Raw genomic sequence first — 23,210 nt, forward strand, 5'->3', positions numbered from 1 at the left:
GTAAAAATCCAAAGAACTTCACAGATCTTCATTGTAAAGGGTTTAAACACTGTTTCCCATGCTTGTTCAATGAACCATAAACAATTAATGAACATGCACCTGCGGAATGGTCGTTAAGACACTAACAGCTTACAGACGGTAGGCAATTAAGTCACAGTTATTAAAACTTAGGACACTAAAGATGCCGTTCTACTGACTCTGAAAAACACCAAAGAAAGATGCCCAGGTCCCTGCTCATCTCCGTGAACGTGCCTTAGGCATGCTGCAAGGAGGCATGAGAACTGCAGATGTGGCCAGGGCAATAAATGCAATGTCCATACTTTGAGACGGCTAAGACCGCGCTACAGGGAGACAGGACGGACACCTGATCGTCCTCACAGTGGCAGATCACGTGTAACAACACCTGCACAGATCGGTACATCCGAACATCACACTTGTGGGTACAGGTACAAGATGGCACCAACAACTGCCCGAGTTACACCAGGACCGCACAATCCCTCCATCAGTGCTCAGACTGTCCGCAATAGGCTGAGAGAGGCTGGACAGGGCTTGTAGCCTGTTGTAAGGCAGGTCCTCAACAGACATCACCGGCAACAACATCGCCTATGGGCACAAACCCACCGTCGCTGGACCAGACAGGACTGCGCAAGAGTGCTCTTCACTGATGAGTCGCGGTTTTGTCTCACCAGGGTGATGGTCAGATTTGCGGTTATCGTCGAAGGAATGAGCATTACACCGATGCTTGTACTCTGGAGCGGGATCGATTTGGAGGTGGAGGGTCCGTCATGATCTGGGGCGATGTGTCACAGCATCATCGGACTGAGCTTGTTGTCATTGCAAGCAATCTCAACGCTGTGCGTTACAGGGAGGACATCCTCCTCCCTCATGTGGTACCCTTCCTGCGGTACCCTTCCTGCAGGCCTTGGTGGAAGAGTGGATATAGTCGCATCATGCAGCCACCATAGGCTATATGTTTTGATTTCTAAGACATTAAGGTTTGTTTAACAACTAAAGTTGCCAAATAACTCTATATTAAGCATATAGGACCTATTTCTAATTATCACTTTTTAGAACCGCTCAACGCAGAATAGCCGCTCCATGTGCGCCACTCACTCTCCAATCGTTTGGGAAAAATATCCTTTCTATTTTATTCAGCTATGTTCAACTGTATTCTTCTTTCTATAAAATCATTTTACATAATGGCACGGGAATTATAAGCAAATATTGTTAAATGAACTAGCCTACATCCTAGGCTATGAGTAACCTGAGTAAGATAAGGCCGACTCAGAATATGCTAAAATCATCGAGGATAACACAATAAAGTCTGGGACTTATTTCCACGGTGGTCCTCYTAAAACAAGATGGCTAGGCAAGATCGAACACGGTTGAACACAGTATGACAGCGAGCTAATAAAACATAAAAACAAAGAAGAACATCTATCTCATTTCAGTTACATCGTAGGGTACATTCATATGGGCACAGCATACATCAACTGTTTTTTGCTTTGTTTTTTAAAGCTGTCGTTTTTATGGGCAGAGGCAACTCATTCCACTCTGAGGATCCAGTATACAAGAAAGTACCTTTCCCAGCATTACTCCTGAACCTGTATAAGCACACATTAGCAACACCTAACATGGGGAAAGTAATCAGTTAAATATCTGGRCGCAGACCAATAAACACTCCTGTAAACTAAACACAGTCTAATCTGGGACACCCTAGCCCCTAGCCTGCATGTTTTTTAAATTGTCAAATTAATCAACTAAACTAAACATTCTGTTCTTCTGAAATACATTTTCTAGTTTTCATATCATAGTGTTTCTTAAGACCTACCTGAAATAAATMATGGATTTATTGTGATGGTTTATATGAAATTATTTTATTATACTTTTTAAAATGTAGATGATCCAACGGAGCGCATTAGAGGATTGTAGGCATGGAGGCCTGGCGTGGAGGCCCAAAGATGCTAAATGTGTTTATGTTCATCAATTACCATGAGCCCATTGTAATTTGCGTGACAGTTACTACTCCTTTTTGGGGGTTGCTGGTCAAAAAGTTTGAAAAACACTGAGCTAGCAAACAGATTGCTGTATTTCTGTACAGCTATAGGATCAGGTGCAGCGCAAACATCAAATTGTAGGGAGAGAGAATTTCCCTAAATAAATATGCAGCTCCAAAAATGGTTTGGTGATCAAGAATATGAATTGTTTACTTTGCAAGCTCACCAGCAATGGAGCATAAAGCAAAAATGACTAGCATAGGCCTACTGGTCATTTGGTATGTAAAAATTGCTCGAAATGTATGATTTACTYATGAAGCTTRCATTTGGAATTTGTTSAAATTAATTATTACATCATCAAAATGAGTTGTAGACAAAATAATGAAAAGKGCTATCTGGTAGCCTCAATAAATAGACAAATATTTGTAGTTGAACAAGTCATTGCCTGTGTAGATTTTGTGTTACTTGACTTTTAAAAAAACTTGTGACTAGACTTGCTCTTAGAATGCACGACTTGGACTTGCCTCGAGACTCGACCGGTTCTACTTGGGACTTGACTTGAAACTTGGACCTTCTGTCTTGAGAATAGCTTGTGACTTGAATAATAGTGATTTGGTACCGCCTCTGGGGGTTACGCAAGTAACCTTAAGTTACAGGAATGCAGTTCTGGCCATAATGCGCAGGAGCAGTGTCTACTGTTAGAGGAGGATACAGAAGTCTACCTCTGTCAAAGTCCAGTGCTGTGCTCCCCATCCAACGTCTTACAAACCTAACATCCTCATGGACACTGGTAAATGCTTTGTGTGTGTGTATTACTATCCTCCTGGGTAATGGAAATCCCCAAAAGTCCCCACAGGGATAGTAAAACAAGGAAAATTATTTCACATGGAGACATTTCCCAGGTTTCCATGAGGACAAAGGCTATTTCATGATTAGGTACCAGGGTTACAATTAAGGTTAGACATTGAGTTGGGGTGAGGGGTTAAGGTTAGGGTTAGGGATTAGTCTAAATAAGATTTTGAATGGAAATCAATTATTTTAGGTCACCACAAGGATAGTAAAACGTGTGTGTGACCCAAGTCATAGACTGTTCTCTCTGCTACCGCACGGCAAGCAGTACCGAAGTACCAATCTAGGTCCAAAAGGCAATTAATCAAATGGCCACCGGACTATTTACATTGACACCCTCCCCCTTTGTTTTTACACTGCTGCGACTCSCTGTTTCTTATCTTTACCCCTACCTACATGTAGATATTACCTCGACTAACCTTTACCCCTGCACATTGACTCGGTACCGGTACACCCTGTATTGGGGCAGCAGGTAGCCTAGTGGTGTAGAGCGTTGGGCCGTAAATAAGAATTTGTTCTTAACAGACTTGCCTAGAGTTAAAAAAATAATATAATATAACATATGCCTTGTAATGTTATTGTGTTACTTAATTTTATACAAGTTTATAGTCAATATTTTCTTAACTCTATTTTCTTAAAACTACATTGTTGGTTAAGGCTTGTAAGTAAGAATTTCACAGTAAGGTTTACCACTGTTGTATGTACAATTTGAGAGTAATGCTGAGTAATGCTGCGCTCTACTGTGTGTGAATATTGCACTGAAATAGTGGTTGGGAGGTCAGCCGTCTCCCTCTGACAACTCTGGTGCTCTCAGTCAGTCATAGTTACGAGGAAAACCGACTGAAACGAGGAGGACTAGCAGACCTTGCTGTAGTTCCAAACCAGATTCTGCAGTTCGTACTGTATATTGAAGGACCAGTTCTGTACTGAAAGAGATGCAGCATTTCATATTCCTTCTATATTTTATATGTAATTGACATTGCTCCACAAGTTGTACAGTCATCAGTTTAACCATTGTCCAAAACAAATGTGTATTTCTAGTTTGTAAAGGAAGGAAATCATTCAAACCTTCTACAGTGCATTTCAGAGCAGAAATTATGTACCATTGACTGTATATTTAGAGGGTGAAATCACAACCATTGACTGTATATTTAGAGGGTGAAATCACAACATTGACTGTTATTTAGAGGGTGAATCACAACCATTGACTGTATATTTTAGAGGGTGAATCACAACCATTGACTGATATTTTAGAGGTGAAATCACAACCATTGAGATGTATTTTAGAGGTGAAATCACAAACCATTGCAGTATATTTTAGAGGGTGAAATCACAACCATTGACTGTATATTTTAGAATGTGAAATCACAACCGTCTCAGTATATTTTAGAGGGTGAAATCACAACCATTGACAGTATATTTGAATGTGAAATCACAACCCGTTGACAGTTATTATTTTAGAGGGTTAAAAAATCCCCCAACAAAAAAACCCATTGACAGTATATTTTAGAGGGTGAAATCCACAACCAATTGACAGTATATTTTAGAGGGTAAAATCACAACCATTGACAGTATAATTTGTAGAAGGTAAAAACACAACATTGACAGTGTGTTACGTATGGACAGGAAGCTGCAGTCTGATTCTCTGGGGTCTCCTCTGCAGAGTGAGAATGTTACCACTTCCATCTGAATACTCACCACTTCATAGCAGTATAGTCCAGACTCCATTGTTTGGTAAAAAAAACTCAGCTCATTCTTTCTTTCTATGGACTCAGTAACCACACCTATAGACCAGAGAGGATGGTCTCCCACATCCACCTCTGTTTGTTTTCCTGAGCTGATCCCCTCAGAGCCCAGAACCTGGTAATATTTTGGATTGCTCTCTGGGTTTTCAGGGACCTTCATTCATGTGCCTGTTTTTTTTTACATTGACACTGGTCCAATGATCAGACAGAGAGCCAGTGGTTTGCAGTGTTGGGGTCCAGAATCACAGGAGCTGAAATTTTTTAAATATCTCCGATGGTCACTTTGTTGGACAATCTCTCGGTGAACTCAATGGATGAATGAACACTTTCTTGGTCCATTAGTAACGTTCTTTGTACATCATATGTATATGTGCTTATAAATCAGTTATGTATTGGAGGGTAAACACAGGTGAACAGTTTTTCCATTTGCATTTCTTGCCTCCTGTCATCTTGATCATTGCTCAGCATTTACCCACCTATTTGTTACCACTGCATAAAAGTTTCATAATGCATTATGAAGAGGCTATTTATAGRAAATGTTATCAAAAAATTTACCATTTAATCACACATGTTCTCTCTTGTCTATTACTCGCTGTGTTTGACAACCCCCTGCATCTTCTCCCAGACTCTGAACTGCGGGTTTCCCAGGTGTTTGGCCACGTCTATCAGCGCTCCTGAGACCAGCTGTGGATCTGGGAGTGTGCACTGGGCTCTGGAAGAACATTCAGGMGTCAGGAGTACAGTGGGGTTGGGTTCAGAACCAAAGACAGAGAGAGAGACAGGAGGCACACTTACCTTTCCATTGTGGCCTTGAAGTTCTGCAGCGGAACATTTATCATTGTTATCAATTATATAAACACTTATTAATGTTATTATATTGTCAATCACTTTTTGAATTAATATACAATCTGCCAGAGAGAGCAGTTCTTACATGCAGGAATGAGATGTCTTCAGCGCTCAGATCCTCCTTTACGGCTTTGATTGTGTCTGAAAGTGATGATATCTCTCTACTCATGTCCTCAATCTTCTTCTTCATCATCTGACTCTCCTGGTCTTCTTCCTCCCTCRGTGCAGCTATCCTGGCCTTCTCTTCATCTCGTAGAAACTGGTGAAGCTTCTCAAATTCCTCCTTAACTGTCACACCCTGATCTGTTTCACCTGTCTTGTGCTTGTCTCCACTCCCCACCAGGTGTCTTCAATTTGTCCCAATTAGCCCCTGTGTATTTATACCRGTGTTTTCTGTTTGTCTGTTGCCAGTTTGTCTGGTCAAGCCTACCAGTGGGGTTTTCCGTACTCCCGTTTGTCTAGTCCCTGTTTGCTAGTCCTCCCGGTTCTGACCATTGCTGCCTGCCCTGAGCCCGCCTGACATACCATTCTGCCTGCCCTGACCTCGAGCCTGTCTGMTGTCCTGTACCTATCATCAATCTGTACTTGATGATTCATTAAAGTAAATTATAAAAGCTATGCTGTTACATGAATCTTAAGTACTTCATTTTCCATTATGTGTTCCTGTTTTCAAATCAACATTTAGAGAGTTGTAAAAATATTTAAAWATATTTTAGGATCATACTGTACTTCTAATACATTTATATCAACCATGCATTGGACACTTGTAGTATTGGKACCATTATTGAGTGCCCTAGTTTCAGACGAAGTAAGAATTGGGTCAGTGATTCAGCATGGGATAATTCAACAAGCCAACAGAACCCCATGTGGATAACAATGACAACACTCAATTCTCAGAAATATACACGTATTACTGTAGCTACTCTATTTACAAACTGTCTCCACCCCGGAGGAATTTATGTGGACAAAGAGAAGCTTAGGGGTAAATACTAAGTATTTGAAAGTATTTGAAAGCTTATTGCTCCATCACAAAGAGGTTTTATTTTATTTCCAATAAAATAACCATGTTTCACATGTTACCTTATGATCTTGTGCAACCTCATCTAATGCGAAGCAGTTATGAGATGTTTGTTTTCTTGAATCTCGCCACACCACACAGATGGRCTGTTTATCCTCCGGACAAAAGAGCCTGAGTTTCTCACTGTGCAAACCAAAGACCCTGCTAAAGCTCTCTGACCCTCCTATAAGGTCTCRCACAGGTTCTTCAAAGCCAGGTTATGGAGAGGTAATATCTCAGAGGATCCTTTCCGGCAAACTGGACATTTCCGAGATTCCTTGTTTTTACACCATTCCTATGCACAGGCTTTACAGAAGCTGTGGCTACGTGACAGAATCCCTAAAGTTATAGCACACAGGACAGGATAAACCCTCCTCTGGGAGAGTTGATTTGGAAGCTATTTTCACTAYCACTCCTTCATTCAAACCTGAAATGAAAGCTTTTCAGATTAATATACACTGAACAAAAATATAAATGCAACAAGTGTTGGTCCCATGTTTTATGAGCTGATATAAAGGATCCCAGAAATGTTTCACATGCACAAAAAGCTAATTTCTCTTAGGTTTTGTGCACACATTTGTTTACATCCCTTTTAGTGAGCATTTATCCTTTGCCAAGATAATCCATCCAGCTGACAGGTGTGGGATATCAAGAAGCTGTTTAAATGGCATGATCATTACACARGTGCACCTTGTTCTGGGGACAATAAAAGGCCACTAAAATGTCACACAACCCAATGTCACAGATGTCTCAAGTTTGAGGGAGCGTGTAATTGGCACGCTGACTGSAGGAATRTCATYCAGAGCTGTTGCCAGAGAATTTAATATTTATTTCTCTACCATAARCTGCCTCCAAAGTCATTTTAGAGAATTTGGCAGTACATCCAACTGGCCTCACAACCGCAGACCAAGTGTAACCACGTCAGCCCAGGCCTCCACATCCGGCTTAACTRCGGGATCGTCTGAGACCAGACAACCGAACAGCACAAACTGTCAGAAACCACCTCAGGGAAGCTCAACTGCGTGCTCGTTGTCCTCACCAGAGTCTTGACCTGACTGCAGTTCGGCGTCGTAACCAACTTCAGTGGACAAATGGCCACTTCGATGGCCACTGGCACGCTGGAGAAGTGTGCTCTTCAAGGAGAATCCCGTTTCAACTTTACCAGGCAGAAAGCAGACAGCGTGTAGGCGTTGTATGGGTGAGCAGTTTGCCGATCTCAACGTTGTGAACAGAGTTCCCCATGGTGGCGGTTTATGGTTATGTTATGGGCAAGCTTAAGCTATAGACAAATACATTTGTCTATCGATGGCAATTTGAATGCACAGAGATGCCGTGACGAGATCCTGAGGCCATTCATCCGCCACCATCACCTCATGTTTCAGCATGATAATGCACGGCCCCATGTCGCAAGGATCTGTACACAATTCCTGGAAGATGAAAATGCCCCAGGTCTTCCATGGCCTGCATACTCACCAGACATGTCACCCATTGAGCATGTTTGGGATGCTYTKGATCGATCCGTAYGACAGCGTGTTCCAGTTCCCGCCAATATCCAGCAACTTTGCACAGCCATTGAAGAGTAGGGGGACAACATTCCACAGGCTACAATCAACAGCCTGATCAACTCTATGCGAAGGAGATGTKTTGCGCTGCATGAGGCAAATGGTGGTCACACCAGATACTGACTGGTTTTCTGATCYACGGCCCTACCTTTAAAGTTGTGTGACCAACCAATGCATATCTGTATTCCCAGTCATGTGAAATCCATAGATTAGGACCTAATTTATTTATTTCAATTGACTTATTTCCTTATATGAACTGTAAACTCAGTAAAATCTTTGAAATTGTTTCATGTTGAGTTTATATTTTTGTTCAGTGTAGTAACATTTGGTTATGTGGTCAGACCCCTGTAGATCAGATTTACAACAATTACATTTTTTATTCAGATATGTTGCTAAAAATGTGGTCATTTTTACATCTTAGTAACTTTCATGTGCATTAGGATAGTCTGGGATATCTACAGCACCCTCATAGCAAAAGGCTTACACCAAAATAGCCACGGTGTTCTGACTGTCAGCATCTTCTAGCGCATCCATTGGTATGAGATTTGTATTTTTAAATAACAAATCAGTCCTCACACCATTATCAGGGTACCAGTGAAATCATTGCATCTCTTTAGTAGCCAGCTTTTCCAGAGCTGCTGCAAGCAACTCAGGGGTAGGAGCATGTGTCGCCATTGTAGATCACTAGCTCAGTGGCTTCAGATTAGAACTTGGAGGTAATGTATTAACAAAAATATGGAGCAATGTTTTCACAGATACAGCGTGTCACTTGTAGTGACTAAATCTCAGCTTTGATGTAGACCAAATGTTCACTTACAAGTTGACTTTGTAAATGTAAAGAAGGAAACTTGAGTCAAAGGTCGAAGTAGCAGCTTTAATGCATAGTGCTCTGGGTACGAGAAGTCACATCAAGACGCAAAAGGCTAGTTCAAAGTGAAACTTCCTTGAACTCAAGACTATATGTATTTYACCTTTATTTAACTAGGCAAGTCAGTTAAGAACAAATTATTATTTTCAATGACAGCCTAGGAACAGTGGGTTAACTGCYGAGTTCAGGGGTAGAACAACAGATTTTTACCTTGTCAGSTCCTGGATTCGATCTTGCAASCTTTCGGTTACTAGTCCAAAGCTCTAACCACTAGGSTACCTGCCRCCCCTGATATACATTCATTATGTAAATTATTTATGTCATAAAACCTGAGTTTCTTTATCAATTTTCTTTTCCTGACAATTATGGTAAATGTTATGTTGCATTGTCTATGTCACCCTCAGGAMAAYWTTTTGTTGGGTGGGCTGGTCAAAATATGTAGAAAGATTACCTCACTCAAAGTCCTATTTTTCAGGCAGCTAAAACACATGATTTGGTCAAACAGTAAAGTACATGATCCTGTAATCAAAATCCGCCCTGCCCCTGTGCCCTCGCTGGGGCATGTTGCTGTCTAGTGATGTTATGTTTCATACCAGCGCTCTGAAGCATGGGTTGAAATCGCTAAGCAGTTTACCGATGCCTGTATAATTTTATCAGAAGCATGAGATCAATGACATCCGAAGCATCGTTTCTTCAAACAACCACCTGATTGGTTTGGTAGAAGACAAAAAGGCTACCCTGCACACACGCTACAGCGTGTGGGACATCTTCTATAATAATTTGGTGGTTCTAAATTATTTTGACCAGCAGGTGCCACTAGTGTACTCTCGCTCAAAGCCTCAAGTAATTAATCTATTTAACACAATTGTCTGGGGAAAAAACTCAATGTGTCACAAAGCTTCGTATCCCAATCACTACCGCTGTTCCCTAACACACTACCGCCGTTGGTTCGTTAAGTAGTCGTTCCTCATCGTCCGTTGTCATCAAGCTTGTGTGGCACCCAGCACATGGTCCGGTCGAGTCCAGAAGCCGGCATGAGCAGGGAGCAGTTCAGAACAGATGTATTCAACCACATATGTTCGGTCTTCATTGGTGGGTTGGTGGCTGCCTGTGACGTGGCGGCGGCAGCGGCAGCAGCAAAAGTCCAGTGGTAGTTTTTCTCCTCCAGCAGCAGCCCAGAAGTGAGCTGGATGCTGCACTATAACCAGGCAGGTAGCTTGTTAGGTCAATGAGGCACAGGTGTGTTAAACTTGGGCCAATACTCGTCTCCAAAGAGTCCAGCCATGGAGGATGGGGTCTACAATAAATCAATTAAGAAAACAAGGAAGAGAAACAGAAATTGCAACTTGAAAAGCCACTCCAAACTCAAAATACAGTACATTAAATACACACAAAAAGGGCTGGTCTCCAAATAGGGGAAAAACAAGGGAGGGAAAATGTGACATCTACATGTGAGTCTTCTGCATTTCGGATCAAATATAACCCTTCAATCGAATAAGAGGCATTTTGTGGTTAGCTTGTGAGACATGTAGCTTCATGTTTAATAGTTGTGCAATATTCAGGGACATTTCTACTTAAGTGAAACTTATGTAAATGTAATATCAGCAGTTTAAGAGTGAGTTCAACTAAGACAGAGCATTTGAGCAAGCCTATACTCAGTGATGATCATAAAGAACAAAGTATGTGGGTTCAAAGGACCTCCTGGCCTGTCCACTGGACCGCCTGGCGTGTCTTCACAGTCGTCCAATGTCCCTCACATACCATAGAAGCAAGTTTGTAACATCTACACAGTCCAGTATTTTTCCCATCATTAATACCTACGCAACTAACAACAAACGTTCTAACAACTTTAGATAACGTTACCTTAAGAGTCTCATTAAGTCATTAAATAAAGTTTTCATAGGAATGTTACTGTGATATGCAAGCAATGTTTCCATTGGTATACAACTATGCATTTTTCTGCCAAAGTATTCTGGGAAACGTGTTGGTTGGAAATTGCACACCACTGTTGATGAAAAAGCTAACTTTGAAATGAATCACCACATTTTTAGTTGACTAGTTTGGATGATAATGTTTTGTATTTGTTTTTATTCTAAYGTTGAATGTGGTGTTTGTTTCTTTATTTCTTTATTAATTCACTGTCAGATGAACACGTAATGTTGCCAAATTAACATTCTGTGTTTGTAGTGCTGATGACACACGTTGACCTTGAAAATAATTATTATAAGCAAGGTGAACTGTGCTTGCTATCTACCAAGAAGAAACGCGGTTTGCTTTTCTATTAAGTCCCTTGTGCTTACCGTAGTAATGTTGCCAGGGCAACAGGAAGGAGGAAGAAGCGTAATCTTTGGCTGGCCATCTTGTCAGGAGAAGATTAGTAATAATGATTTAGATAATTTAGCTACCTGTTGTTCTAATATCATGGCGTCTATGTTGGATGTTCTCTGGGAGGATAGAGATGTTAGATTCGATATAACCGCACAGTAAGTTATTTAATTGCTCACCAGCAATGCTAAATTAGCATAAAGATATGCAGCAGCAGAGTGCAAAGAAAAGGGGGACCTAGCCGCAGCCAGCTGGCTAGATTGCTGCTTTTCAACGCGGGTGTATTTACATACACTAGCGTTTATTCCTATTGTATTGGGCTGCACAAAAATAGTCCGCGGGAAGCCAGAAGTTAAACGAAATGTACATTTACTGTGCCGGTGGGCAGAACAGTTAGTTATGATGACGGGGGGATTTGAGRCAAAATATCTAAAGGAAATTATTATCATATAGGAAGAGGCGAAGCAAGAGTTTTTACTCTGCMCAAAATCTGTCCACGAAAATAAGTCCACGAAGTGAGGAATTTTTGTATGGGAGGTCATTGAGAGACTGTCGAATTTGGTCAACAAAAAATGTAATTGAATTGCTAATTTTCTACATGAGGCTTATTTGATYARTTATACGTGTCATAATGGTTACGTTGTTAGGAATGGACTGATATAAGTGGGTGCACGTGCCATTTCGGCAAATTACTCCCAAATGACTTTATATCGGAGTTGTGCCTGTTGTCATATGTTAGTARATAAAAGACTCCTCATGGATATAACCCGTTTAGCATGGACATCGCTATTGAAGGCATCCACCATTTTAAAATAATCAACTGGGTGGGGAAGCAATCAGCCAATGAGGAAGAAGAAAATGTACTACTTTAAAATGGAGATACAAAGATGAGTCCTGTTATCTATATTTATGGCCTGTTCACACGTGTATCTGCTCTCATTGACTTCAATGGCCCCACCTGATCTCGCCTCCTCCTGCCTGGCTTCCATCATTGAGGACATGTATTTCCATTGTTAGAGCAGTCATGCTAATATCTTAATATAATAGAGAATCTTTAGTATTATTAAACAAACATGCTGTAGACCCACTTCCTCTCTGCTTACCTCATGTCAAAATAAAAGTCCCCCACAAGTTATTCATTTGTTTGTCCACATAGGCCACGTGTGCAGGTAGCCTAGTGGGGCGGCAGGTAGCCTAGTGGTTGAGCGTTGGGCCAGTGACCTAAAGGTTGCTAGATCGAATCCCCAAGCTGTCGTTCTGCCCATGAACAAGGCAGTTAACCCAYTGTTCCTAGGATGTCATTGTAAATAAGAATTTGTTCTTAACTGACTTGCCTAGTTTAAAAAGATAATGCAGAAATAACTTATTTTGACGAGGGAAGCAGAGAGGAAGTGGACCCACGTTTGGGAAGTGTGTTTAATAATACATTCCTTTAGATATTTTGTCTCGAATTACCCTCGTCATAATGACCAACTGTCCTGCCCACTGGCACAATAAGTTGAAATTGAATGTTATTTAACTTCTGGCTTCCCGCTGGCTGTTTTTGTGCAGCCAAATACAATGGGGAGCAACGCTAGTATATGTCAATACACTCACRTTACTAAAAGCAGCTACTGGCTAGAATTAATCTAGCTGGCTAGATAGTTACATAGGAAAACACTGACTAGCTACAACTGTTTTTATTTACAGGCAAATGAAAATGCGACCTGGTGAGGTCTTGATAGACTGCCTTGATTCCATTGAAGACACCAAAGGAAACAATGGGGATCGAGGTAACATAAATGTAGCAGGTCTATCCCACTACTGACTATGTGGGACTTGACCCAGCAACCATCTGGTTATGGGCGTTTGCACTAATTATACAATACTTGCTCCTTACTTGCAGGGAGGCTCCTGGTAACAAATCTGAGGATCATCTGGCATTCTTTGGCTCTGCCAAGAGTCAATTTGTGTGAGTACACCTAGACCTAGCTAGCTATGTACATTTATTTATCTTTCCTTGACATTGCTAGAGGAGCAACCACTCTGCAAAGGGAAAACATTATTATTCTCATCTCAATTCATTTAGCCTGCTTTTGAATTATGATGGTACTACAGTGGGCCACAAAGATTCCGTGCCTTTTGAGAAGTATAACTTGRTCATCTCAAGAGGTTTTAAATACAATTACTTTAGTAAGTGCCAAATAAAGTAACAGGGTTGACCGTAACAGGGTTGAGGATTTCTTCTTAAATGAGACATAAATCCCCTTCTGACAGGGGGAATGGAAGCTTGTAGGGTGCAACGGAGTGGCAATTTAATGCAAGCTTAACAAAACATGTTTTATTGTTTAAACATTTCTAGCCTGTCTATCTATGGGKARCAGGGTTGTTATGCCCGACCCACTCATATTCCACCAGAAAATTGCCAAAAAGAGTAGAACCAGCTTACCTGGTTTTACAATATGATTTGACTATTACAGTTGAAGTCGGAAGTTTATATACACTTAGTTTGGACAAACTATTGTTTTGGCAAGTCGGTTAGGACATCTACTTTGTGCATGACACAAGTCATTTTTCCAACAATTGTTTACAGACAGATTATTCCACTTATAATTCACTGTATCACAATTCCAGTGAGTCAGAAGTTTACGTACACTAAATTGACTGTGCCTTCAAACAGTTCGGAAAATTCAAGAAAATTATGTCATGGCTTTAGACGCTTCTGATAGGCTAATTGACATAATATGAGTCAATTGGAGGTGTGTTTGTGAATGTATTTTAAAGCCTACCTTCAAACTCAGTGCCTCTTTGCTTGACATCATGAGAAAATCTAAAGAAATCAGCTAAGACTTCAGAAAAACAATTGTAGACYTCCACAAGTCTGGTTCATCCTTGGGAGCAATTATACCACCCTGCATACCACTGCTGGCTTGCTTCTGAAGCTAAGCAGGGTTGGTCCTGGTCAGTCCCTGGATGGGAGACCAGATGCTGCTGGAAGTGGTTTTGGAGGGCCAGTAGGAGGCACTCTTCCCTCTGGTCTAAACAAAGATCCCAATGCCCCAGGGCAGTGATTGGGGACACTGCTCTGTGTAGGGTGCTGTCTTTCGGATGGGATGTTAAACGGGTGTCCTGACTCTCTGAGGTCCAATTAAAGATCCCATGGCACTTATCGTAAGAGTAGGGTGTTAACCCCGGTGTCCTGGCTAAATTCCCAATCTGGCCCTCAAACATCACGGTCACCTAATAATCCCCAGTTTACAATTGGCTCATTCATCCCCCTCCTCTCCCCTGTAACTATTCCCCAGGTCGTTGCTGCAAATGAGAACGTGTTCTCAGTCAACTTACCTGGTAAAATAATGGATAAATAAAAATAAATAAAAAAATAGAACTGCCATAATGACCATTGTTATGTTTAGAGAGAAAAAGGGGTTGCTTGCAAGCCAAAGAACACCATCCCAACCGTGAAGCACAGGGTGGCAGCATCATGTTGTGGGGTGCTTTGCAGCAGGAGGGACTGGTGCACTTCACAAAATAGATGGCATCATGAGGCAGGAAAATTATGTGGATATATTGAAGCAACATCTCAAGACATCAGTCAGGAAGTTAAAGCTTGGTCGCAAAGATCTTCCAAATGGCAATGACCCCAAGCATACTTCCAAAGTTGTGGCAAAATGGCTTAAGGACAACAAAGTCAAGGTATTGGAGTGGCCATCACAAAGCCCTGACCTCAATCCTTTAGAAATATTGTGGGCAGAACTGAAAAAGAGTGTGCGAGCAAGGAAGCCTACAAACTTGACTCAGTTACACCAGCTCTGTCAAGAGGAATGGGCCAAAATTCACCCAACTTATTGTGGGAAGCTTGTGTGAAGGTTACCCCAAACGTTTGACCCAAGTTAAACAATTTAAAGGCAATGCTACCAAATACTAATTGAGTGATGTAAACTTCTGACCCACTGGGAATTGATGGAAGAAATAAAAGCTGAAATTAATCATTCTCTCTATTATTCTGACATTTCACATTCTTAAAATAGAGTGGTGATGGTAACTGACCAAAACACGGGAATTTTTACTAGGATTAAATGTTAGGAATTGTGAAAAACTGAGTTTAAATGTATTTGGCTAAGGTGTAAACTTGTAAACTTCTGACTTCAACTGTAGATGTCTAATGTTTCTTTAGGAAACATTTTTTTTAAGGAATAGTTTCAACATATTTATAAACGAGAGTTCAGGTCACGTAGCAGGGTTGACCTTAATTAAAATGAGAGACCGATGTAAATTAATCACATTAAATCAGTAATAATCTTCAGAAATGACTTTGTCAAGGCAACAAAAATAACTAGGGCATTACTGTGATGATGAAAACTTTGAGAAATGTTGAGGTTAAGTGGGCTAAAATCTTCATAGAAGTCGCAGAGGGTGCACCGTGTGCGGAGGGACATGTCAAAATGCTGAATTTTGGCACTTTAGCAAGTCTCAGATTTTTAAAAATCTCCATATATATTAAAGGGCACTTCATTCAATATAACAGGCTTTTAAAATTCTGTATTGGTGCACAATTTCAACTTAAAATATCAAAACGTAAAAGACACTCATTTTGTGGAACAATCCAGCTAGTATGGTTTCTCAAAAAAAATGGAGTGACATTCATATTCTTTGTTTCACAGCTGTTGGATACAATTCCATTATTAACATCACAACAAGGACAGCTAACTCTGTAAGTATACTGTATAGGACTGTCTATCAATTTACTTTATGGGTAGACTTGCCAAGATGTCACTACCATTTATACTAAGAATGTTCTTTTTCAGAAATTGAGAGGCCAGACTGAAGCACTGTATATCTTGACAAAGTCYAACAATACAAGATTTGAGTTCATTTTCACCAATGTGGTTCCAGGGAGTCCAAGACTATTTACATCTGTCATTGCTGTTCACAGGTATTTGTGCCTAGAAAACAAGAAATTACCCTTGTGGAAGTTGTTAACACTTTTCCAGATGATGTTATGAGATATGATTCAGTCAAGTCACTGCTGAGTTGAATGTCTCGTCAACTAATTGTCCATATCCCTCTGCTCTAGGGCTTATGAGACCTCTAAAATGTACCGTGACCTGAAGCTGAGAGGAGCTCTTATTCAAAATAAACAACTGAGGCTTTTGCCTCGAGAGGAAGTGTATGACAAAATCAACGGGGTGTGGAATTTATCCAGTGACCAGGTACACATCAACTAGCTAATCCTTCAGGAAGTATTTCAAATAAAAACGTGTTTCATGCTCTTTCAATAAAACTTACTGTTCTGAATTGTATATTGTAGGGTAATCTAGGGACCTTTTTCATCACTAATGTTCGGATCGTGTGGCATGCCAATATGAAYGAGAGCTTCAACGTCAGCATTCCCTATCTTCAAATTGTAAGTGCCGTAAACAAAAAAAACAAAAAATCTGCTGTCATGTCCAGCTTAACAAATTGACAACACCTTTTAGGGTATTGAAAGTGATCATCTATTGTCCTTATTGTCACCTCTCTTCCCCGTAGCGTTCCATCAGAATAAGAGACTCAAAGTTTGGCCTAGCTTTGGTGATAGAAAGCTCTCAGCAGGTAATTGTGATCATTATTGTCACTTTCTTTCCCAAAGTGTTCCATCAGAGTAAGAGACTCAAAGTTTGGTCTGGCTTTGGTGATAGAAAGCTTTCATCAGGTAATTGTGATCATTTGAGATGTATCCAATGTAGTATTTGACTTATTGTGTACCATAGAATAACATATAGAACTAGTCATTTAATAGGATATGTAGAATATCTGTGTTGTAGTATCAGCTTTATAACATGACATAAAATACAGAGCGAAGAACTTGTCTCTTGCATGCCATTGACATACTCCTGAGTACATACGTCTTCTTTGTTTGTAGACTGGAGGATATGTGCTTGGATTTAAGATCGACCCAATGGATAAGCTTCAAGATGCAGTTAAAGAGATCAACTCGCTGCACAAAGTCTACTCTGCCAACCCCATCTTTGGAGTGGACTATGAGATGGAGGAAAAGGTACTCCTACATTATACAAGTGACCACAAGTGATGAAAATATCACAATTAATGCAGTTCGATGTGTAATGGCTTTGCCATGTTTCAACAATAAGTATTCTCTCCCAACAATGAGTCCAGCCTCAGCCACTGGAGGAGCTGACAGTGGACCAGCCCCCTGATGATGTGGAAATTGAGCCYGATGAGCAGACTGATGCTTTCACTGTGAGTGTGCTTAGCCAAACTGTCAACTTCCTTTGGGAGTCTGTGATTTGTTTTCACAATCTGAAAATAGCAGGTTGCTAAAATCATGTTACACAACATACTGCAAACATGGCTTTGGTGTTGCCTAGTGCTATCGTGTTTATACAGACTGAGGTGTACTTTGTAAGATGGTTCAAACACTTAACCTCCTACTTAATGCCATTGTGATAACTGATTTCTATTTGTTTGCTTTTAAGGCTTACTTTGCTGATGGCAATAAGCAACAAGACCGGGAACCTATGTTTTCTGAGGAGCTGGGAATTGCAGTTGAAAAGTTGAAGGAGGGGTTCACACTTCAAGGACTCTGGGAAGTCATGGGCTGAAGCGTGAACACTGATAGGCGAGTTAGATTAACCTAGTTCCTGAAATCTTCCCTTTCAAATGGCACAATTGACACACTACGGTTGTYTAGAACCATCTGTAATTGCACAACGTATTTTGTCTATTTATAGGTCTTGATGTATATAGTAAAGATGTAGACCTGGTCCGTGTATGAGTGATGTCAATTTTAAGAATGATTTCTAAATAAAAACAATTATATATAACAGTGTAGTTTTGGTGTTAATGTTTATATGTACAATATAAATAGATATTGCAAATGTTAATCATTGAATTGTATTTTTTAGATTGAAGAAATAAAGTATTTCAGTATATAATACATTTGGTCTGACCTTTCTTAGTTGTGACAATGTCTCCTTAAATGTGTTTTTGAAATGAGTAATTTTGTTTTGTGTACAATGATCTGCAGGCTATTTACAAGTGTGACAGAGGAGCTTTAGTATTTTACAAATTGTTCATGAGGACAGACTGTCCCTGTTGTAGCTGCAGCTGCTCATTGACCCTTCCTACGAGGAAGGTCAGTCCCTTGGAAATGTACTCACATTTAAATACAAAAAATGCTCAATGAGTCGCGCACAATGAATCACCAAAGATTTTCAGGACTAAAAGGGATGATATTCATGTCTATCAAAGATGTGATTACAGCGTCAGAGGACTTTAAAGTCCACTTCATCTTTATTTTCAGTCTTACATACTTTTAATGACACAATAACTGGTTATACATCAAGGATTTGTCATAAGTGATAAACGGGCGAACCCTTATGATCTARGATGTTCTTTCCTAAAACGTGACTCTGAATATGAGGATGTTTTCTCATCACTACACAAAACTGCACCAGTCACTGTTACAAATGTTGTCCTATGACATTACTAACAGCTAACTATCACAGTGACAAAAGTGCACAGTTGTTCCTTTCACTCTGTGACAGCTGTGTGAAGCAGACTGCTTTCCGATTTGGCCAACCTGAATGCTTCCTGAAAGGGGAGGTTGGCTATATTTAGAGGGCCAAAGTTATATTGAAGGGTCTTCCGATCTGGGGCTCAATACTGCTTAGTCCAGCTGGTACAGTGTGTTGAGAGTTGCATCCACATCCTTTGTCAAGTCACGTTTCTTACAGCATGGATCCGAAAGCAATAAGGGAAGATCTGCGCCTGTTTCAGAGCACCCTGCTCCAGGATGGCCTGAAAGAGCTTCTGAACGAGAACAAGCTTATTGACTGCATTCTGAAAGTGGGAGACAGAAGCTTGCCCTGTCATAGACTCATTTTGGCAGCCTGTAGTCCTTATTTCCGAGAGCTTTACTTCTCAGGCGACAATAAGGAAATGGATAAGGAGGTCGTTCTGGAGAATTTGGATCCCACAATCATGGAGATGATTGTGAATTACATGTATTCGGCAGAGATTGACATCACAGACGACAATGTGCAGGATATCTTTGCTGTGGCAAACCGTTTCCAGATCCCCTCAGTGTTCACTGTGTGTGCAAATTTCCTACAGAAGAAACTGTCCCCGGGTAACTGTATGGCCATATTCAGAATGGCACTGGTGCTCAACTGTCCTATACTGGCATTTGCAAGTCGAGACTATATTGCAGATCGTTTTGAAACCCTGGCCAAGGAGGAKGACTTCTTAGAGCTTGCCTCTCATGAACTTTTTGCTGTCATCGGAGCGGACTCTCTCAATGTAGAAAAGGAGGAGGTGGTGTTTGAATCCCTGATGAAATGGATTCGAAAAGAYAAGGAGAACCGTGTCAAGACTCTGGATGAGGCCTTTGACTGCGTCCGTTTMCGTTTACTCCCAGAGAAGTACTTCAATGAGAAAGTGGAAAAGGATGACATCATYAAGTCTGACCCTGAGCTCCTCAAAAAAATCAAAGTAATCAAAGATTCCTTTTCTGGGAAACTCCCTGAAAAGAAGACAGGAGAGTCAGGGAAGGATGCATCTAATGGTGAAGTAGAAGAGGATAACAGATTACCTGGTTACCTGAATGATATCAAGAGAGTTGGTATGTATTCCAAGGATCTTGTGTTGATGATCAACGACACTGCTGCAGTGGCCTATGATGGCGTTGAGAACGAATGCTTCCTTGCTGCATTGACTGAGCAGATACCAAACAACCATGTCAGCCTGACATCAGAGAAGAATGATCTCTTTATCCTGTACATTTATAACTGTACATACGTGCCATTTGCTATATAGAAGCTAAATATTTTTATGCCAATGATATATGTTTAAACTAGCACCATGTGTAATTCTATGAGCAAGGAACGTTCTCTGACCATCAGAAAATGAAAAACATCCATAGATGGCTTCATGACTGGAATATTCTAATATCAGGGTATTTTTTCAGCTGGACATCCTTGCTGCTGATTGGATAGCTCTGCCCCCTATGCCCTCTCCCAGATGTCTGTTCAGTATGGGAGAATTTGGCAATAAAATTTTTGCTGTAGCTGGTAAAGATCTACAGTCCAACGTGTCTCTTGACTCTGTAATGTGCTATGATGTTGAGTAAGTATTAACCACTTGGCTGAGTTCATATATTCCCACACATACCTGTCACTAAATGAGTAAGGAGCCTTAAACACATGTTTTGTCCTTACTATCTGCTGCCCAGGACAATGAAGTGGGCTGAGACCAAAAAGCTGCCTCTGAAAATCCATGGTCATAGTGTTGTCTCCCAGAATGGGTTGGTGTACTGTATCGGAGGGAAGACAGATGACAAGTAAGCTTGGAAAAAAAACACTTCTTAAATATTTGATACTTWTACTAATACAGTGTKCTGCTAACAATTTAGCTTCCTCCCCTGTCCGACTGCCCCATACTGGGCTAGAACCAAGTGATCCTATGCTTCGCAACAYAAGTGACCGCACTCCTTAACAACGTTTCAACTGGTTGTGCCACCCAAAAATGACCGATTGTATAGCTCCATCTSCGACATTTCAAGCTGACTGGTGTAGTGAGCTTATGGCACGTTCYTAACTTCGTTACAAAAGGTTTAAAATAGTAGATGCTTGATGTAAAACAAATGAGTTTGTGTCGTTTTATAATCCTCAATGAGACAATGGTTTATCCCTGTGTTCCTAAATGTGATTTCCCATCCTTTTTKTAATGAAAGCAAAGCAACCAATAAGATGTTTGCGTACAACCACAAGAAGTCAGAATGGAAGGAGCTGCCTGCTATGAAAATGGCAAGATCCATGTTTGGKGCAGTCGTTCACAATGGGAAGATTGTGGTGACTGGAGGGGTCAATGAAGATGGTCTCACCGCTGCATCTGAAGCATATGACTTTGGAACCAACAAGTATGTGCCTTGAYGTTGTAGTCTGTAGGCTATGATTAGCAACAATCTAACAACAGAGCCATTCAGTTAACAATGATCCCCTTTCCAGGTGGGTGCCCTTCACAGATTTCCCCCAGGAGAGGAGCTCAGTGAACCTGGTCAGTAGTGGAGGATTGCTGTATGCCGTTGGAGGCTTTACCATTGTGGCGACGGAGGACGACAAAGTTGCCCCTACGGAAATCATTGACGTCTGGCAGTAAGTGATTAACTAGAACGCAAATTTCATCCAATCCCATATACAGTACATTCAGAAAGTATTCAGACCCCTTGAATGTTTAACAATTTAGTTACATTACAGCCTTATTCTAAAATAGATTAAAACAAAAAAAATCCCCTGATGACAAAGCAAAAACAGGTTTTTAGAMATTTTTGCACATGTATTAAAAATAAAAATCTGAAATATCACATTTACATACTGTAAGTATTCAGACCCTTTACTCAGTACTTTGTTGAAGCACCTTTGGCAGTGATTACAGGCTCAACTCTTCTTGGGTATGGCGCTACAAGTGTAACGGATGTGAAATGGCTAGCTAGTTAGCGGTGGTGCGCGCTAATAGCGTTTCAATCGGTGACGTCACTTGCTCTGAGAYCTTGAAGTAGTTGTTCYCCTTGCTCTGCAAGGGCCGCGGCTTTTGTTKAGTGATGGGTAACGATGCTTCGTRGGTGTCAGTTGTTRATGTGTGCAGAGGGTCCCTGGTTCGAGGCGAGGAGAGGGACGGAAACTATACTGTTACACAAGCTTGTCACACCTGTATTTGGGGAGTTTCTCCCATTCTCTGCAGATCCTCTCAGGCTCTGTCAGGTTGGATGGGGAGTGTCGCTGCACAGCTATTTTCAGGTCTCCAGRGWTATAAGCTTGCAAAAAATACTTCTTAAATATTTGAYACTTTTACTAATACAGTATGCCGGTATAGGTGTAGCAGGGGTCAGTGTGCTGCTAACAATTTWGCTTCCTCCACTGTCCCATACTGGGMTCGAACCTGTATCGGGTTCAAGTCCGGGCTCTGGCTGRGCCACAAGCACATTTAGAGACTTGTCCCAAAGTCATTCCTGCGTTGTCTTGGCCGTGGGCTTAGGGTCATTGTCCTGTTGGAAGGTAAACCTTCGACCCAGTCTGAGGTCCTGAGCACTCTGGAGCAGGTTTTCATCAAAGATCTCTCTGTACTTTGCCCGTTCATCTTTCCCTCGATCCCGACTCGTCTCCCAGTTCCTGCTGCTGAAAAACWTTGCCACAGCATGATGCTTCCACCACCATGATTCACCGTAAGAATGGTGCCAGGTTTCCTCCAGACGTGGCAGGCTGTCATGTGCCTTTTACTGAGGAGTGGCTTCTGTCTGGCCACTCTACCATAAAGGCCTGATTGGTAGAGTGCTGCAGAGATGGCTGTCCTTCTGGAAGGTTCTCCCATCTCCACAGAGGAACTCTGAAGCTCTGTCAGAGTGACCATATGGTTCTTGGTCATCTCCCTGACTAAGGCCCTTCTCCCCCGATTGGATCAGTTTGGCCGAGTGGCCAGCTCTAGGAAGAGTCTTGGTGGTTCCAAACTTCTTCCATTTAAACCTCTGAAAACCCGCTCCCCAAAAAAATTGCAGCGAGAGAGGAGTTGCCACATATAAACCAATTAACCCTTTTCCCATAACATTATTAAGCAAATTAAGAAGAATATCGATGTCGTTAACATAGGCTAAGAAGCAAAATTTGGTTTTACCTCAAATTAATAATTATTGCGAGTTTAAGAATATATGGCAAGAAAAAATATAAATTGTTCTTATTAAACTCTCCAGATCATTTTCCATCAATGGATGTCGATTTAACTAGTTTTGACTGCTATGATTAAGCAAGGCCCGAGGAGGTGTGGTATATGGCCAATATACCACGGCTAAGGGCTGTTCTTAGGACACAGCCCTTAGCCGTGGTATATTGGACTATATACACAAACCCCTGAGGTGCCTTATTGCTATTACAGTGGCTTGCGAAAGTATTCAACCCCCTTGGCATTTTTCCTATTTTGTTGCTTTAC

The 23,210-nt window shown here is 41.1% G+C and overlaps 2 protein-coding genes and 1 pseudogene across 3 annotated transcripts in view; 2 read left to right on the plus strand and 1 right to left on the minus strand.

Annotated features, from left to right (window-relative positions):
- The window catches only part of LOC111959962 (E3 ubiquitin-protein ligase TRIM35-like), a 16,363-nt pseudogene extending 5,080 nt beyond the window's left edge, over positions 1–11,283 (minus strand).
- bbs5 (Bardet-Biedl syndrome 5) lies at positions 11,243–18,168 on the plus strand. 2 transcript variants are annotated; one of them, XM_023981802.2, is made up of 11 exons: positions 11,243–11,407; positions 12,939–13,021; positions 13,135–13,200; positions 15,893–15,942; positions 16,037–16,164; positions 16,306–16,441; positions 16,540–16,635; positions 16,761–16,823; positions 17,134–17,268; positions 17,388–17,471; positions 17,708–18,168. In XM_023981802.2, exons 1-11 carry the CDS (start codon positions 11,346–11,348, stop codon positions 17,831–17,833), a joined length of 1,029 nt encoding a protein of 342 aa, XP_023837570.1. In that variant the 5' UTR covers positions 11,243–11,345; the 3' UTR covers positions 17,834–18,168. The 2 variants fall into 2 exon arrangements, with proteins under 2 accessions (XP_023837570.1, XP_023837571.1); XM_023981803.2 differs by lacking the exon at positions 16,761–16,823 and adding an exon at positions 16,861–16,923.
- A 693-nt stretch (positions 18,169–18,861) lies between these two features.
- Positions 18,862–23,210, plus strand: part of klhl41a (kelch-like family member 41a) — a 16,322-nt gene continuing 11,973 nt past the window's right edge. Inside the window, 5 exon segments of the mRNA XM_024134925.2 lie at positions 18,862–20,008; positions 20,115–20,357; positions 20,464–20,571; positions 20,965–21,150; positions 21,239–21,385. Of these exon segments, the coding sequence (XP_023990693.1) occupies positions 18,969–20,008; positions 20,115–20,357; positions 20,464–20,571; positions 20,965–21,150; positions 21,239–21,385 (1,724 nt within the window). The 5' untranslated portion in view covers positions 18,862–18,968.

This window comes from Salvelinus sp. IW2-2015, linkage group LG36 (genome assembly GCF_002910315.2).
Source record: "Salvelinus sp. IW2-2015 linkage group LG36, ASM291031v2, whole genome shotgun sequence".
Taxonomy (NCBI): Eukaryota; Metazoa; Chordata; class Actinopteri; order Salmoniformes; family Salmonidae; genus Salvelinus; species Salvelinus sp. IW2-2015.